Below are 18182 nucleotides of genomic sequence, written 5' to 3'. Positions count from 1 at the left end.
CTAATTCTAAGTTTGATTCCACCAGATTTTTCTTTTTCATAAAGATCCTACTGGCTTCTTTCTGTCATAATTGTTCTGGACTACACCTGCATGGTATAATATTTTACAAAATCTAAGAAATGTGTTTACAACTATTATTTTATGTACTGCATTACTTCTGATGAATGGCGAGGTAATATATTTATTTGAAATTTACTAGGTAATTATGTTCACTGAGCCATGACACACAAAGAAAATTCTGTCTACCCTCTAACAGGTGATAATATTCTAATAATAGAGAAAGCACATGGAAAGTGCCTAAACACAATAATAAAGGAGTACTGCAGAAGCAGAGCACCAGTATATTCATCTGACTGTAGCATCAACATTGCAATGAAGATTTAACAAATATTGGTAGGCATAGCAATGTATTGGCCCTCACAACAAAGGTAAGTAGGTAAAAATTAGTTTGATTTATCCATTATGAAATAAATTAAAGAAGTAATATCTAATATGCAAAAATTTACATAAAGTATGGTAATTCATTTATTGGTATATAAAAGAATATTTATATATTTTTAATTATTATTAATCAAATTTATTAATGTTATGTACTGTTTATATTTCTGTGTTCACTGTGGTATTATGTTGTTTTATAGAAGACTACATATTTGTCATATATTCTGATTTAAAGAAAAAATAATTTACGTTTACTATTAAATAAGGCTAGAAATCTATTATATATTATATTTTTAAAAGAATGGATTCTGTTTTTTATAAAATACAAAAACTACTTAGTTTCCTGACTTTTTTACATTAAGAATTTAATTTGTGAACAAAGCAATGGTCTTAACTAACTTCTAGTCACAATGATAATTTTAATGTTGTTCTGTGTAGGCTTTGTAAAACATACATACATTTTACGAAGTAGTAATTTTTTACGGTATTAAATCACATTAATTTTAACTTATTTTAGAGTTTATTTAATATTATTACAATAAAAATGTATCAGGGTAAATTTACATAATTCGATTACTTGTGCCATTATGATTTACGACCTTTAACAAATTCCATTTTCTTATCTCTTTGCAATTCACATTGAAACCGTTCTAGGTTAAGTTGTTGGAACTTATAGTGGAGAAAAATTCATATTAAACATGAACCCGTCAACTGGTACTGAACATCTTTCCGCACATCTACAACAACAAAAACAGAAATTAAGGAATGCATTGCGTCAGGAGTATTGGAAAAAAATCACTAAACCACCTACTGATGTTTACGGAGAAACTATCGTAACGTATCTACTCCTCTTAAAATTGTTCTTTTAATTTTTTATGTTATGTAAAATATGTGATAGAATTTTACACATACCACATGTAAATGCACTTAGTAATGACTGTTGAATTTATTTGTTACATCTTGTTCCCAATCAGTATTTAATTCATCCTTCTTTTCTTTATTTCCGTTAGAACAATATCATCGAGTCTTATCTTCATTTTCTCTTGATTGGTACTGTGCTCTTTTTCATACGAGTAGTCGGAATTTGACAACCACTTTTTCAATTTTTTTTACTAAATTGTGGGTATTTGCAGAGAAATTATAAATGTAATCTAACCGAAGTTAACCTACGCTCGCTTACCTCGACTATTGAACGGAGGTTAAGTTTGGTGGTTAGATTATATTTATAATTTTTCTGCAAATGCCCACCGATTTGGAAGAAAATATTGAAAAAAGTGGTTGTCGGATAAAAAAAAAGTTTTATTCTACATATTTATTTATATGGACAATTGAATAATATGCAGAACCTAATGGTATTAATACTTTTGTTGTGTTCTGTTATGTATGAACTAAGTCTATTCACTTCCATTGCTTCCTTTAAAGTTTTAACTTTGCCACATACTGCTGTGATTTATTGACAAGTTCAAGGCCCAGATAATTTAGATCTTAGCTATACCAAACATTGATGATGGGAGGTTTGATCATTTCACTAATTGAGGAATTGTTATAATCTTGTTAATTTGTGTTAGGTATTTTCTTTTATTCCCCCCTGCCTACGTTTTTTATTCAATTCACTCATATTTGCATGAAATTTAATTATCAATGTCAATTTCGGTGGAGAAACCCATTTTTTTATATTTGGGTGAATCACAGAAAAGACACCCCCCCCCCCAAGCATTGTTTAGAAATACAGATAACTGTATAGTTATGTTTCAAAATATTACAACATCGATTACTTATATCAGTGTTGTCAATTAGTCCCAATCATGTCATCTTTAGTAACTGTTGCAATTATTTAAATAATCAAAACAATACTGTTAATTAGCCAAGATTAGCAAGCATAGGTTAAGTTTGGTAAGATTATAAATTGATTTCTACAATTTAGAAATGTGTTTCTCCAGTGAAATTACTGTTGATAATTAAATTTCATGCAAATGTGATGAATTGGAAAAAATAAAAGTCTGAGGGAATAACAGAAAAGACCCGTGTTCTATTGTAAGAAGAGTTCTCTTCTAAATTATTCCACTTTTTCTGCATTATCTTATTGAAGAGTTACCTTCCTGTGCTTTGATATCTATCTTTCATTTTGGGATTTCTTTGTCTCTGTAAAAAGGAAAAGTACTTAGTATTTGCTGTAGCTCATTTTCCAATCTTGAATTTACTGCTCTGGCCAGTTCATTTAATGAATTTTAATGTTTCTTACTGTTTTTGCTTATAGTATATAAAATGTTATAAGATTTTTTATAATTCCATTTATTAAAATAAATTATATGTTTCAGTTTGATCCAGGACACCAAAGATACGTGTCAATGAATGCTACAAGGTCCAAGAATTTTAGACCAACTGCTTGGAATGGATTCCTCTTTTTTGCTATGTTTGTAGTCCCATTCTCTGCAACAGTATACATGTTTAAAAAAGATAGGGTAAGTTATCAAATATTAGTAACCAAGGATATATGTATATAAAATAACATTAATACAAGACACATAGACCTGACCTTAGGGTGGTTTGTATCCAAGGCAAAAGGATTTTAGTGTGCCCATCTCCCACCATTGCAACAAAAATTATTTAATTACAGAGATCAAAAAATTTTAAATATTAATCAAAATACAAAATTCATGCACAGAGCTTGCTGAAGTTTGTCATTTTTAACTTTGAAAAACTTTTTTTTTTTAATATTTAGATAGCAAACTGAACAATTGATAACAAATAACAATTGTTGCTCAAATATATCAATGACTTTTTTTAATTATTGAAAACAGGTGATAATTATAAAAATTTGAAATATCTTATAAATTGCAGAAAAAAATTAAAATTTCCTAATGTGCTGTAGTAGCATATATAATATGTAGTAATATATATATATATATATATATATACACATATATTTTTTTTTTTTTGAAATGATGAAAACTTACATATTTTATACTTGATATCTTACATGGATAAAAAACTAATTTACCAAATTTAAATTTTGGAAATGGTTACTTCCACAACGATCCAGATATAAATTTGAACATTTTTAATTGCTGTACAAATGGTACATTAATCTAAATACTTCTTTTCTATGGTATTTGTTTGTTATCACACCGCCACTTTTTTTTCACTTTTTATGCAACTTGTTCAGATTTCATGAGAAAACAGATAATATTTAAGGTGGACAAATTTCATTTCATTTTATAATGAAAAATAAAAATTACAAAACATTTAGCTTATGTTGACTTCGTGTACTGACGAATTGTGTTATATCAACATAACTTAACCTACGCTCACTAACCTTTCTAATTACCATTAAATATGCATGTTATATGGTATTAATGCTAATTGATATACATATGATTCATCGGTACACAAAGTCAACATAATCTAAACAAACAACCTACACTCACGTCACTCGCCAACAGACATATTTTTTGTTTAATACATTGTAATATTGCATGTAATACGTTGTTTATTTGACAAAGAAGTTGCATCAAAAAAGTGGCAGTATGATCACAAGCAAATATCTTTTTTATTTATAAACGAAAGAACTTAATTTTCAAATGTGTGATAGCTAGATGCCTACATTAGAATGATGTAATATTAAGATAGGGAACTAGCCTTTGGATATAACTGTTATGTTTTCTTTTGTTTAAAGGGTTAACTTGCAGTACCAGCTATTTCAAAAAGGATTTAATGACTAGAAGCATATAAAAATTTATTTAGATAACTTTTGATTTGGTTGAGGTCTCATTTTATAGCAAAATATAGTGAAACTTCCCTTAACAGACACTTCCCAATAACAGACTCATCTTAATATTGGACTCTTTTAGACTCTCCAGCAGTTTTATAGTGGTATTAATGGATATAATACTTCTCAATAATGGACTTCTAAATAATGGAAGCCAACAATGAATTTATCTATAAAAACTGTTCAATCAATTCTGAAAAACAGACAGCTGGAATAAAAATTGTAATTTTCCTTTTTTATTTTATACTTGATATGACTAATTTGTTTAACTGCTGTGAATTGCATCACTTCCTCCCTAGACGTTGATGTTATGATTTCAATCAATTCATTAACCAGCATGATTCATCATCAGTTGCTGTGCAAGTGTATACTATACATGAACATGTATAATTGTTTTTTTTTATGGTATAATACTGTATTTTTTCTTAGTACATTTTGTATATGTATGTTTACTGTATGTTCAACTCTGTGTATTTTATAAAAATCATTACTGCATGTTAAAATATCTCAAAATCATAAACACTTGAGATTAAAGGAAAAAGTAGTAAACATAAATGTCTACGAAAAAGAAAAACTCAGTGTGCATGATATGGCAAAAGATTTTGATGTCAGGAAAACTCAGATAAGCAATATCTTATTAGTGGTTTTGCAGGGCTCGTACTAATAACATTCCAGTTTCTGGAACTTGATACATGAGAGAGCCCCCTAGAGATTGCTAAGGTATTAAGTTATGAGGAGTGTAAAGCATCAGGGGGGTTGGTTAGATAAATTCAGAGTTTGACTACATAATGTTTCCTAACTTTGATGACAACATTTCATATAATAAAAATGTTTGTGGTAAAGTTGGTGCAGTAGATGAGATTTTGGTGTTCTAGTGGAAAGAAAAGTTAAATTAAATATGTGCGAGTTATAATGAAAGAAACATTTGTAATTGTGATGAAGCTGGTCTTTTTTCTGGGGTTTTCCCTGTGAAACAATGTTTTTGAAAGGGGAAAAAATGTACAGGGGAACGATATCGAAAGAGTAACTAAATATGTCAGGTGAATTTGAAAAATTCTTAATAATCAGCAAAACTGCAAAGCCACAATGTTTTAAGGGCATTAGAAATTGAATGGTATTCAAATAAAAAATCATGGATGACTAGGGACATAATGATGGACTGATTGTTAAGTTTTAATTGTAGATTGGGATGGCAAAAATAGGAGGATCATACTATTCCTGGACAGTGCAAAATCCCACCCTAACGTTAGCTTAGAAATTGTAAAATTGATATTTCTTCCCCCAAATATTAATGCAGTATGTCAACTGTTTGATCAGGGGTTCATTCAGAACTTTAAAATTCAGTACATAAAAAGGTGTTAAAATATTTATTATCAACAATGAAAGTTAAGGATGCTGTTGAGTTTTCTAAAGAAATCAGTGTGTGGAATGCATTTTTACAGATTCATATAGTTGTAAAGCAGGTTCCTACTGTGACAGTGAGAAATTGTTTCGTAAAAGCAGGTATTAAACTTCCACAAACTTACTTCAATCTTGACATTAAAAATCTTACTGAACCAAATGAAAATTCTGTGGATCGGAGTGAATTACAAGAACTTATAAAACCATTTGGAAACTACAAAGAGTACCCGAACATTGATCACATGCTTAACTCAGAGGATGTATCGACTGACATCCATAATTTTGTTGTTGCCTCAGATTTGTCTACTTCCGAAACGAATGACAATGAACCTGGATTTACAATCATGAGTAAAGAAGCAATAGAAGAGGTATAAAAATTAAAGCAATGTTTCTTAAAAAAGGATTATCAGAAGTACAGTCACTTATTAAAACAAATATGTAACAGGACTTAGATGGTGTAAAATAGTTGTCTATTTTACTTTGAACTAGTTCCTGTTAACATATTCTTTTCAATGCACGTATCCATATTGTACATATCCAAATTTGATTTTTACATCATTTTTTGTACATGTGTTTTGATTAATATTCTTGTATACTGTAACTTCTTTTTTATTAATATTTTTGCAGCTTACATTGTTTTTATTCCATTGTAGTATAGCACAGTAATTTTATTCTCGTATTATATTGGTTGATTACAGTAGTACAGTATCATTTTTTTTTATTCAAATAAGAACATAAGAGTACAAATAGAGAACATAGAGTAAGTCATTTTAATTAGCAACTATTTTTTTTTTTTTTTTAATTTTACTTAAAATATATATACAATACTGTTGTATTCAGTGTTTTTTTTTTTTCTGTACAATAATCAAGCATAATACTATAATCACATTTTACTGCATAGCAGACTCCTTTCAATAATTCTTATCCAATATTGGGAAGTTTTACTTTATATCAAGTTTTGACTCGCTTAGTTTATTAGTACTGAATTTGACCACCAACGCTATCACCAGTGTTGTTAAAAATGGATACATTTACTGGTTCAAAATGTCCTCGTTGTTTGTTTAGGTTTAATGACTGCAGTCGGTAACTACTATTTGATGTAATTTTCATAGAGCTTATGATAGGGAGCTTCCTTGTAGGCATACTATTTACTTTTGACACCAAACTATCATTGAGACAGGTTATTAATACTAGATCGTGGATACCGGTGTTCTTTGGTGGTTGGGTTTCAATTAACCACACATCTCAGGAAAGGTTCAACTGAGACTGTACAAGACTACACTTCATTTACACTCATACATATCATCCTCATTCATCCTCTGAACAATTATCTAAAACGGTTGTTACCGGAGGCTAAACAGGAAAAAGAGAGACAGGTTATTGGGTTAAACATACAAAATCACCAGGATCTCCACATGTCCCTGAAGCTGCTGTGAAACAACTCTGAGAAAGCTTTGCACGTAGTCCAAAGAAACTAACTCTCTGTGTGTTACATGAGACTGGCATTCCACAAACGACTGTTTGGCACATATTACATAAACGATTGCATTTGAAGTTATACAAATTAATCATGTTCAACACATTACAGATGACAATGAAGTTGCTCAGCTGCAGTTTTGTGTAGAAATGATGAATAGAATTGCAGACAATGATATACTTTTAGACAATATAATTTTTAATGATGAGTCAACATTTCACATCAGGGGTAAGGTGAACACCTGTAACTGCCGAATATGGGGTAGCGAAAACCCTCATGAAACTTTTCAGCACATTTGTGATAGCCCTAAAGTCAATGTTTTTTGTGCCCTAAGCAAACAAAGACTCTCTGGCCTGTTCTTCCAGTAGGCAATTGTAGATGGTATTGTTTATCTGAACATGCTTCAAAATTTTCTAATTCCTCAGTTAGATGATGATGACCAAGGTAAGATACCATTACTATCAGCAAGATGGGGCACCACCCCCACTTAGAAGTCCAAGATTTTCTTGATACTTGATTCCCAAGTTGGTGGATTGGTCATGAAGGTCTGATTGCATGCCCACCTCTCTCCCCTGACTCCACTAGATTTTTTCTTGTGGGGTTCATTAAAGATCAGGTTTAGTACCACACCTTTACCTGCTGATCTTGTTGAGCTAAGACTTTGAATTAACGCCATAGCTGCAGAGGTAATACCAAACTTGCTGGCTACAATCCAGAATGAAATCAGCTTCAGGTGGGATGTATTTCACATTACAAATAGAAGCCATATCAAACCAAAGTGAATGTTGACTGACAAACTTAATGTATTTTTCTATGAAATGAGACCTCAGCCAAATCTGTAAGTTATCTCATTAAACTCATTAAGTCCTTTTTGAATCGCCTAGTATTAGAAATGTGAAATGTATGAAAGTAATAATTAGAGAATTTTGAAATTGTTTTTTAACTTTTGGTTACTACATTCTAGCTCAGCTCAATAATGTTTCCTTAGTCTGTTTTAATCCAATTGTACTTAATACAGATGTATAGGAGAAAATGAAAGTGATAGAAGATAAGATAATAATTTATTAAAAATATTTTGGGTTTTCTGCACAAGTTAAGAGTGCATTATATAATAACTGAACCTCAGTTGAGAGTGACCAGCAGGCTATCAACAAACTAAAATCCGAATTAGGCCATCAACAAACTGAAATCCGAATGTTATTAGTACTGTGTACAGATTAATTAATTAGTTGGCTGACCGTCTGAGAAATTACAAGTGACGTTGGAATTAATATTATTTCTATACATGTGATTTTAACAGATGATTTGGGCATGTATAGAATGGTTGTAAAATTTCTGCATCTGCTTTCACTTGAAACAGAATAAGATTCATTTTGATGTTCTAGAGGACATGCTGGAGTGCACCAACAGTGATTGTAACTTTCTTAAGATCATGTCTGGTGATGAACCTTGGGTGTACACATACAATCCAGAAACAAAAGCTCATAATCACATTGGAAAACATAATCTTATATAAGGCCAAAGATAGCAAGAAAAATAAGGAAAAGATTGAAAGTGATGCATTTTTTCAACTACTTCGGAGTTGTGCATCATCTGTGTTATTCCCATAGTGACCTGTGGGAGAACCATGCATTTGACACAATAACTTTCCACATAAAATGTAATTTTATTAGGAAAGGAAGTCCCGTAGAACATACCTATTTATTTGTCATGTCAAATCCAGCATTTCTTTATGAAGGATGGAATACATCAGGTTTGCCAGACATGACTCCTTGGCATTAAGGTAGTTATCCAAGGGTGAAGTTGCCACTGAAAAATGGTCCCATTTGTCTAGCCAGATGGACATAAAGACCAGTACAGTAGCACTGCTTGCAGCTAATCCAAAAGAGAATTATGGAAAATATTTCTAGAATAAAAGAACCATTCGGTTAGTTGTGTGAAGTCAGGAGGAAGTACTTTGAAGGATGATAGGATTTGAAGCCAGTAAGTAAGCTTTGTTTTTGTTCATGGTCTATGATTGAAGCTCTTTGCACCTCATATCTATGGCTTTACTCTGCACAGTAAGTATACCAACCGTTGTGAAGGAGTTATGGTCTTGAAACTGTTACTCCACTTACTACCTAATAAAGAAAGCTCCTCTATGAATCATGAGACCTTGCCGTTGGTGAGGGGGCTTGAGTGCTCAGGGATACAGAGTAGCTGGACCGAAGGTCCAACCATATCGGAGAGGTATCTGTTGAGAGCCAGACTAAGGAATGATTCCTGAAAGAGGGCAGCAGCTCTTTCAGTAGTTGTTAGGGGCGTAAGTCACAATGACTTAAACGGCCATATCAACATCACTCAGTCCTCTGAGTACTGCGCAGCTGAAAGCAATGGAAAACTACAGCTGTTTTTTTTTTTTTCCAAGAAAATGTGGCTCTGCATTTTCAAAAGCAATAATGGAGGCGCCTTCCTTAGTGAAATATTCCGGAGGTAAAATAGTCCCCCGTTCGGATCTCCGGGTGGGGACTACTAAGGAAGGGGTCACCAGAAAAGTAAAAAATAACATTCTACGAGTCGGAGCGTGGAATGTTAGAAGCTTAAAAAAGGTTGGTAGGCTAGAGAATTTAAAAAGGGAAATGGATAGGGTAAACGTGGATATAGTAGGAATTAGTGAGGTTCGGTAGGAAGAGGAAGGCGACTTTTGGTCGGGTGACTTTAGAGTAATTAACTCAGCGTCAAATAATGGGCAGGCAGGAGTAGGTTTCGTGATGAACAAGAAAATAGGGAGGAGAGTGGAGTATTTCAAGACGCATAGCGATAGAGTCATTGTAATAAGGATAAATTCAAAACTTAAACCGACAACGATTGTTAACGTCTATATGCCTACAAGCGCCCATGATGATGATGAGGTAGAATGTGTATACGAAGAGATTGATGAAGAAATTAAACACGTAAAAGAAGATGAAAATTTAATAATAGTTGGAGATTGGAATGCAAGCATTGGAAAAGGCAAGGAAGGAAATATAGTGGGTGAATACGGGCTGGGCAAAAGGAATGAAAGAGGGGCCCGACTTATAGAGTTTTGCACGAAGAATAATTTAGTAATTGCCAACACCCAATTTAAAAATCATAATAGAAGGATATACACTTGGAAAAAGCCAGGCGATACTGCAAGGTATCAGATAGATTATATCATGGTTAAGCAAAGATTTAGAAATCAACTCGTGGACTGCAAAACTTACCCTGGAGCAGACATTGATAGCGACCATAATTTGGTGATAATGAAATGTAGATTGGGGTTTAAAAACCTGAAGAAAAGGTGTCAGATGAATCGGTGGAATTTAGAGAAGCTTGAGGAAGAGGAGGTAAAGAAGATTTTTGAGGAGGACATCGCAAGAGGTCTGAGTAAAAAAGATAAGATAGAAAATGTAGAAGAAGAATGGGAGAATGTTAAAAAGGAAATTCTTAAATCAGCAGAAGCAAACTTAGGCGGAATAAAGAGAACTGGTAGAAAACCTTGGGTTTCAGACAATATATTGCAGCTGATGGATGAACGTAGAAAATATAAGAATGCTAGTGATGAAGAAAGTAAAAGGAACTATCGGCAATTAAGAAATGCTATAAACAGGAAGTGCAAACTGGCGAAAGAAGAGTGGATTAAAGAAAAGTGTTCAGAAGTGGAAAGAGAAATGAACATTGGTAAAATAGACGGAGCATACAGGAAAGTTAAGGAAAATTTTGGGGTACATAAATTAAAATCTAATAATGTGTTAAACAAAGATGGTACACCTATATATAATACGAAAGGTAAAGTCGATAGATGGGTGGAATATATTGAAGAGTTATACGGAGGAAATGAATTAGAAAATGGTTTTATAGAGGAAGAAGAGGAAGTTGAGGAGGATGAAATGGGAGAAACAATACTGAGATCTGAATTTAAGAGAGCATTAAAAGATTTAAATGGCAGAAAGGCTCCTGGAATAGATGGAATACCTGTAGAATTACTGCGCATTGCAGGGGAGGAGGCGATTGATAGATTATACAAACTGGTGTGTAATATTTATGAAAAAGGGGAATTTCCGTCAGACTTCAAAAAAAGTGTTATGGTAATGATACCAAAGAAATCAGGGGCAGATAAATGTGAAGAATACAGAACAATTAGTTTAACTAGTCATGCATCAAAAATCTTAACTAGAATTCTATACAGAAGAATTGAGAGGAGAGTGGAGGAAGTGTTAGGAGAAGACCAATTTGGTTTCAGGAAAAGTATAGGGACAAGGGAAGCAATTTTAGGCCTCAGATTAATAGTAGAAGGAAGATTAAAGAAAAACAAACCAACATACTTGGCGTTTATAGACCTAGAAAAGGCATTCGATAACGTAGACTGGAATAAAATGTTCAGCATTTTAAAAATATTAGGGTTCAAATACAGAGATAGAAGAACAATTGCTAACATGTACAGGAACCAAACAGCAACAGTAGCAATTGAAGAGCATAAAAAAGAAACCATAATAAGAAAGGGAGTCCGACAAGGATGTTCTCTATCTCCGTTACTTTTTAATCTTTACATGGAACTAGCAGTTAATGATGTTAAAGAACAATTTAGATTCGGCGTAACAGTACAAGGTGAAAAGATAAAGATGCTACGTTTTGCTGATGATATAGTAATTCTAGCCGAGAATAAAAAGGATTTAGAAGAAACAATGAACGGCATAGATGAAGTCCTACGCAAGAACTATCGCATGAAAATAAACAAGAACAAAACAAAAGTAATGAAATGTAGTAGAAATAACAAAGATGGACCACTGAATGTGAAAATAGGAGGAGAAAAGATTATGGAGGTAGAAGAATTTTGTTATTTGGGAAGTAGAATTACTAAAGATGGACGAAGCAGGAGCGATATAAAATGCCGAATAGCACAAACTAAACGAGCCTTCAGTAAGAAATATAAGTTGTTTACATCAAAAATTAATTTAAATGTCAGGAAAAGATTTTTGAAAGTGTATGTTTGGAGTGTCGCTTTATATGGAAGTGAAACTTGGACAATTGGAGTATCTGAGAAGAAAAGGTTAGAAGCTTTCGAAATGTGGTGCTATAGGAGAATGTTAAAAATCAGATGGGTGGATAAAGTGACAAATGAGGAGGTATTGCGGCAAATAGATGAAGAAAGAAGCATTTGGAAAAATATAGTTAAAAGAAGAGACAGACTTATAGGCCACATACTAAGGCATCCTGGAATAGTCGCTTTAATTTTGGAAGGACAGGTAGAAGGGAAAAATTGTGTAGGCAGGCCACGTTTGGAATATGTAAAACAAATTGTTAGGGATGTAGGATGTAGAGGGTATACTGAAATGAAACGACTAGCACTAGATAGGGAATCTTGGAGAGCTGCATCAAACCAGTCAAATGACTGAAGACAAAAAAAAAAAAAGAAAAAAAGAAAGCTGTGCTGATATGCAGACCTATCTGTAATGTCTTATTTGAGCTGTAAATGCAAATTTTGAAAAAATAAATGAGGTAGTAAGTTAGATTAATTTATTTAATAACATTTTTACATCCATCATGGAGTTCTTCCAGACCCAGCACTTAAGGAAACAATCTTGCTAGCCACACCAACTGAACGCCAATCAGCTCCAATACTTTTTTGAAGTAACAGTTCTCAACATAGAACCACTCATTATAATGACAGTACAGTGTCACTTACATGGCAGAATGGCTATATTTCACTAGAACTGCTGATATGCAATAATATATTTAGCTCAGTGAAGAAGACATCATATTTTTTTTTTTACAATTTCAATCTTCACTTTTTCTGGTATAATGTTCAAAGAGAGAAGGGTGAAATTTCTACAAATACTGATTTTGTATTTACTATTAAAAAAGAGAAACATAAGTCGTTATTGATCATGTTGATTATCCAGTTTGACATATATTCAGTGTAACAGAGAAAAGGCTGACAACTCTGACAGTAAAAAGAAAACAGAGAATAATAGTTTTGTTATATTAAACATTTGGTAATTTAAGCATTAATTCCCATTGGTAATAAGTACTTTTTTCTACCTTCCAGTTTAAAAATTAGGAATCTACCTTTCTTGAGCTCAAAGTTATGTATGATATTTACTCCTGTATGTAAAATGTATAAGTTCTATTCAATAATTTAGTCTCTTACTTAAAATTAAAAATTTCATTTAAGGGTGTCACTTAACGTTCAATTTTAGTCTTATATAATTACATTTATTTGTTTTATTCTCTTTATTTACAAAATAGAAGAGGGGATATATTTGAGTAAATATGGTAGTTTTTGTCAAGAGTTGCTGCTGAGGTTACAGCTCTGCCTAAGGTGTAATACAGTATAGTTATAGTTATTGAATGCAGTTCATGCAAGAAAGTTATTAATTAATGCTGCTATGTGGCATTATTATGTTGCACGGATCAGTTCGGACAGCGGTGATTGTGTTTTTTAAAATAGGATGTGAATTCAACTAACACATAGAAGTAATAATTTACTTCAGACTAATTGTGTTCATATCATTTTGATTAAAATGAATAACTATTTTGAGTAACTTTTAAACTAATAGAGTAAATATGAGACATATTCATAAAGTAAGTGCCATTTGATTATTAAAAAAAATTAACTCATGAGAAAAGATTTTTACTTAACAGTTTTAGTTTACTACATTTCTACATCACTTTTGCACATAATCGCCATTCAGTTCTAAACATGTTTCGTAACGTTGCACCAGTCTTTAACCCCTCTGCATAGAAGTTTACCACCTAGAAATTGAACCAGTTGACAATGACAGTCTCGAGTTCCTCATCGTTATGAAACTGTTGTCCACCAAGCCACTTCTCCAAATGCAAGAAGAGTAAGTAATTATTAGGTCCAAGATCAGGACTGTATGGAGGATGGTCATAAAAAGTTCGCAACAAAAATCTTCTTCTTGGTTAAGGCAACAGTGTGAGGACGCACATTGTTGTGAAGGAGGATTACACCGGATGACAGTTTCCCGTATCATTGATTTTGGATTGCACGTCTCAGTTTGGTGAGAGTTTCACAATACACGTCATCTGTAATTGTTGATGACGTGCCACGAAATCAACCAAGATGATACCCTTTTTGTCCCAAAAAATGGTAGCCAGCAATTTTTGACTCTAGTTTGGAGATTGCTTAAACTTTTCTGGTTTTGGGGAACTTGAATGGCGCCACTGCATTGACTGTTGTTTCAATTCTGCATTGGTGTGTAGGATATTCACATTTCATCACCTGTGGGAAAAAATCATCTCTATCTTGTCAATAGCGATTCAAAAACACTCATCCACTGCACATTCTTTGCTCTGTGTGTTGGTCGGTAAGTTGTGAAGCTCAGATATCACAGTTTGAGATATCAGAGCTTTTCTGTGACAATCTTGTAGATAGAGGTACGTCCAACATGCAGAAATTCATCAGCCAGAACACTAATTAATTGCTGATCACATCACAGTTTTTGGGTTCACTTGTTCAACAATTTCATTGGTTTGAATACTGGGGCTGCCACACTGCTCATCATCATGCATATTTGTGTGGCCATTTTTAAAGTCTTGACACCATTGTCAAACCTTTCCTTTACTCATTACTGTAGTTCCATACACTAGGCATAACTTCTGATGAATTTCAGCATCTGAAGATCCTTTTGCACACAAAAATCAAATCACTGCGCACATTTCACAACTGGCGGGAGAAACGATTGTCGCAGACATTGCAATCTGCATTCACTGTCATGCAAAGGTGTACTGAATGAAAACAACTGCAGTGGCTTTGTAAATAGCCGATAGATGGCCCTGCTGTGTGAAACTGTGTTCAAACCCGCTAATATTTAAATGTAAGCCAACAGCCCTTACTTTATGAATGTGCCTCATAATATTATGTATGGCTTATTATTCATTGATCATTTTAGTTTATGTTGCTTTATCCACTTGTAGTTATCTTTACTTTCCAGTTTATTTCTTCATTCCACCTCCTTCTTTGTTAGCTCTGTTTTTTTGTGCATGCAGAATGGAAAATAATCAACCATCCAATAAGAGTCTATAGATATAGTAATAATGGTTCTATAATGATCATGATACATTTTACAGTTGAGGAGATATAATTATTGTGTTGCTGGTTTCAGTGAATAATAATAAAGTATATTCATATATTTATCACATTCATACCAATTTCAGTACATTTAAGGAGGCAGTTTGAGCTGATGCATCATTTATAATACAAAATAGTTATTATAAAAGTTGCACTGTAACATAAGATTGGTACCAATGTTTACACATTAAATTCATGCTACATAAGGTTTTAGAATTTTTTTATAAAATAAAGTTTGCTTGCCACACATAATGCTCGACTGCGGCATCATCTTCTAATCTTTTCCCTCCTGAAAAGAATCTGTTGTTGTTACAATAAGCAGCTCTGACATCCAAAAACTGGCAATAATAAGCCACATTTACTGTCCATTGTTTGTGCAGAATATCAGTCAGCAGCACCTTTTGAGTCCAAAAACACATTTGCTAGAACTTTTCCGGCTAACAAGCATTTCTCGGCCTTGATCAGTGCCTCCTCTTCACTTATCCACCACTCCATACTTGTTCTCTTGCTTTCTGGGATGTAGTGGTGGACCCATGTTTAATTGCAGGTCACATTATGGTCTAAAAATGCCTCTCCTTCCTCAAAGCAATTCAGAAGCTGCTGACTTGAAAGTCCAGAAAGCCTTTCCAGACTTTTCTCTGTGCCTTAGTGAGAAGACGTGGAACTTACTAACCTTTTCTGTATCCAATGAGTGTCAGCTGGCAACATTGTATGTACATTCCCAACACTTATGCTCACCTGTGATGCAATCTCAGTGATAATATGCAACAGTCACCTTCTACAAGGTCACAAGTGACTGCTGTCATCATTGACACTGGTCTACAGACAATTTTCGTTCTTCACTGCATCATGGCCACTTCAAATTTTTTTTGCCCAATCAAACACTTAATTTTTGTTAGGGTAGCATTTCCAAACTGCCTGGAGTTGGCAAGAAATCAGATTATAATTTGTTGCACAACGGATGATTGTATCTCCTGCTCAGACATTTTATTACTGAATGTGATCTAAGGGTGTGGATGTCTGGTTGCTCCCCTCCACACATATTCAACTAACTACCCGTAGTGCTCCATGACATTAACCTCTCTCTTCCTCAGTCTATGCAAAATTCTGATTTATATTTGTATGACCTTTGTATTTTGTAGTGCATAACAGAAATGTTTATAGAGATGAGTTATGTTTCAGTTATTTTGAAAATGATAAGTTGCACCACAAGGAGCAAATATTTTTTTATATAATTATGATCAGTAGCACTGTTTGTTGTCTTTAGTGTAGTATTATTACTTTATACTTTTGAGTATTAATTTATGTTGTTTTCTATTCAAATACTTCTGTTAATTAAATTGTTAAACATGTTAATGGTGAAGTCACTAAAGAATATTTTGAAAATATTTCTTTATAATTTTGAAATATTTGTGGCTAGTAAAAGTTACCACAATAGTGTTAATTCTTCAATTTCAATTTTTTTGGCTCTAGAAGTATACAATTTTCAATTTTCTCTTGTTTATTGTTCAAAATATTTCTGTCAATTTGTATGTATGTAATGGATGGTTCAGTAGATCAAAGATGATTATAGTCTTGATGTAATTTTTTACTTAAAGAATATTTGTTCTCAGTAGAATAGAAAATCAGTCTTAAACTAGATAAATTAGACTAAAAATTGCATAATCAACATTGTTTTTATATTTAATATATTTTTTACACTACTTGAACAACAATGTTACATTTTATATTGTTTTGTTTTTTATAGGAGACGAGAGAAGCATTGCTTCGCTCAGGACAAGTAGCCTACAAAGACAGGAACTACAAATTTATTTAGAAATATAAGAAATTTTCATAAGTAAGCATTGTAGTTATCAATGCTTGTAATTTAGCTGTATATATTTATTGTTTGTAATTATTCAGTTATTAATTATCAAGTATAAAAATAAATAATGTTTCTATACATTGTTAATATTTTGTTCGCTTAATTATTTCAGTGTCTTTAGTAAACTGAGTATTTAATTACTGGATAGAATTTAGGTAGGTTTTATTCAGTTTAATTTTCAACAGTTTAGATCTGTTTCACGGTGTATGCTAGCATAACTTTTTAAGGATTATTATATTTAAGATTGAAATGTGAAAGTAAATTAAGATAAGAAAGTGAATGGGTAAAAGGATTTTTGTAGTTTCATGTTTGAATTATTTTATCATATTATTGATACAACTGGATGTGAAATAACCATCATATCCTCAAATACCTATTCATGAACTGATTTATAAGAACATAAATTTTGTTAGGTATGATTTTTTTGTGTGCTTGCATATGTATTTATATATATATATTTTATTATATTTATAAAATATGTATAATAATTATAATTTATATATATATTTTTTTTATTAAATGAAATATAAATCACCAAAACACAGTAAATAGACAAGTTAAACTTACCATATTAATTAGAATTACCATATAATTATATTAAATATGAATAAATATAAATTATATTTATATACTTTTTAGCCTATCATATTTAATGCCTCGTGTATATTTATATATATAAACATATATTTATATATATATATATATATATACACACGAGGAGTGTGAGAAAAGTAATGAGACTGACTTTTTACTTACCAGAGTTTTTATTTTTTCAAACAACAATATTATCCCCTTCAAAGTAGTTCCCTTGGGCGGCTATACACCGGCAGAGTCGTTTTTCCCACTCCTGGACTGGTCAGTCAGTCTTTTTAATGTTCTCCAGAGTTCCAAAATGATGTCCTTTTAAGACATGTTTCAATTTCAGGAAAAGAAAAAAGTCACAAGGACTCAAATCAGGTGAATATAGGGGGGTTGAGGAACCGTAGGAATGCGTTTTGAAGTCAACGATTCCCTGATCGAAATGGTCATTTGACACAGGGCATTGTCATGATGAAGTATCCACTTGTCTGCAATGTCTGGTCTTACGCGAATTGCTCTTTTCCTGAGCCTTTCAAGGACACCTTTGTAAAACACTTGG

General features: G+C 32.5%; 1 protein-coding gene across 1 annotated transcript; it reads left to right on the top strand.

Moving 5' to 3' along the window:
• Positions 1-1057: 1057 nt before the first annotated feature.
• Positions 1058-17131, top strand: ND-B15 (NADH dehydrogenase (ubiquinone) B15 subunit). Its single transcript, XM_075371476.1, has 3 exons — positions 1058-1271; positions 2757-2900; positions 16928-17131. Exons 1-3 carry the CDS (start codon positions 1137-1139, stop codon positions 16994-16996), a joined length of 348 nt encoding a protein of 115 aa, XP_075227591.1. The 5' UTR covers positions 1058-1136; the 3' UTR covers positions 16997-17131.
• Positions 17132-18182: the final 1051 nt, after the last annotated feature.

Source organism: Lycorma delicatula, chromosome 7 (genome assembly GCF_047948215.1).
Source record: "Lycorma delicatula isolate Av1 chromosome 7, ASM4794821v1, whole genome shotgun sequence".
NCBI lineage: Eukaryota > Metazoa > Arthropoda > Insecta > Hemiptera > Fulgoridae > Lycorma > Lycorma delicatula.
Note: the sequence above shows the minus strand (reverse complement) of the source record. Positions and strands in the feature narration are given on the sequence as shown.

Excerpts from the sequence above, each read along its gene's own strand:
- ND-B15 (XM_075371476.1), top strand. The coding sequence starts at position 1,137 with ATGAACCCGTCAACTGGTACTGAACATCTTTCCGCACATCTACAACAA. Across the intron at positions 1,272-2,756 it reads ATGTTTACGGAGAAACTATC|TTTGATCCAGGACACCAAAG; the intron begins GTAACGTATCTA and ends TATATGTTTCAG. Across the intron at positions 2,901-16,927 it reads ACATGTTTAAAAAAGATAGG|GAGACGAGAGAAGCATTGCT; the intron begins GTAAGTTATCAA and ends TGTTTTTTATAG.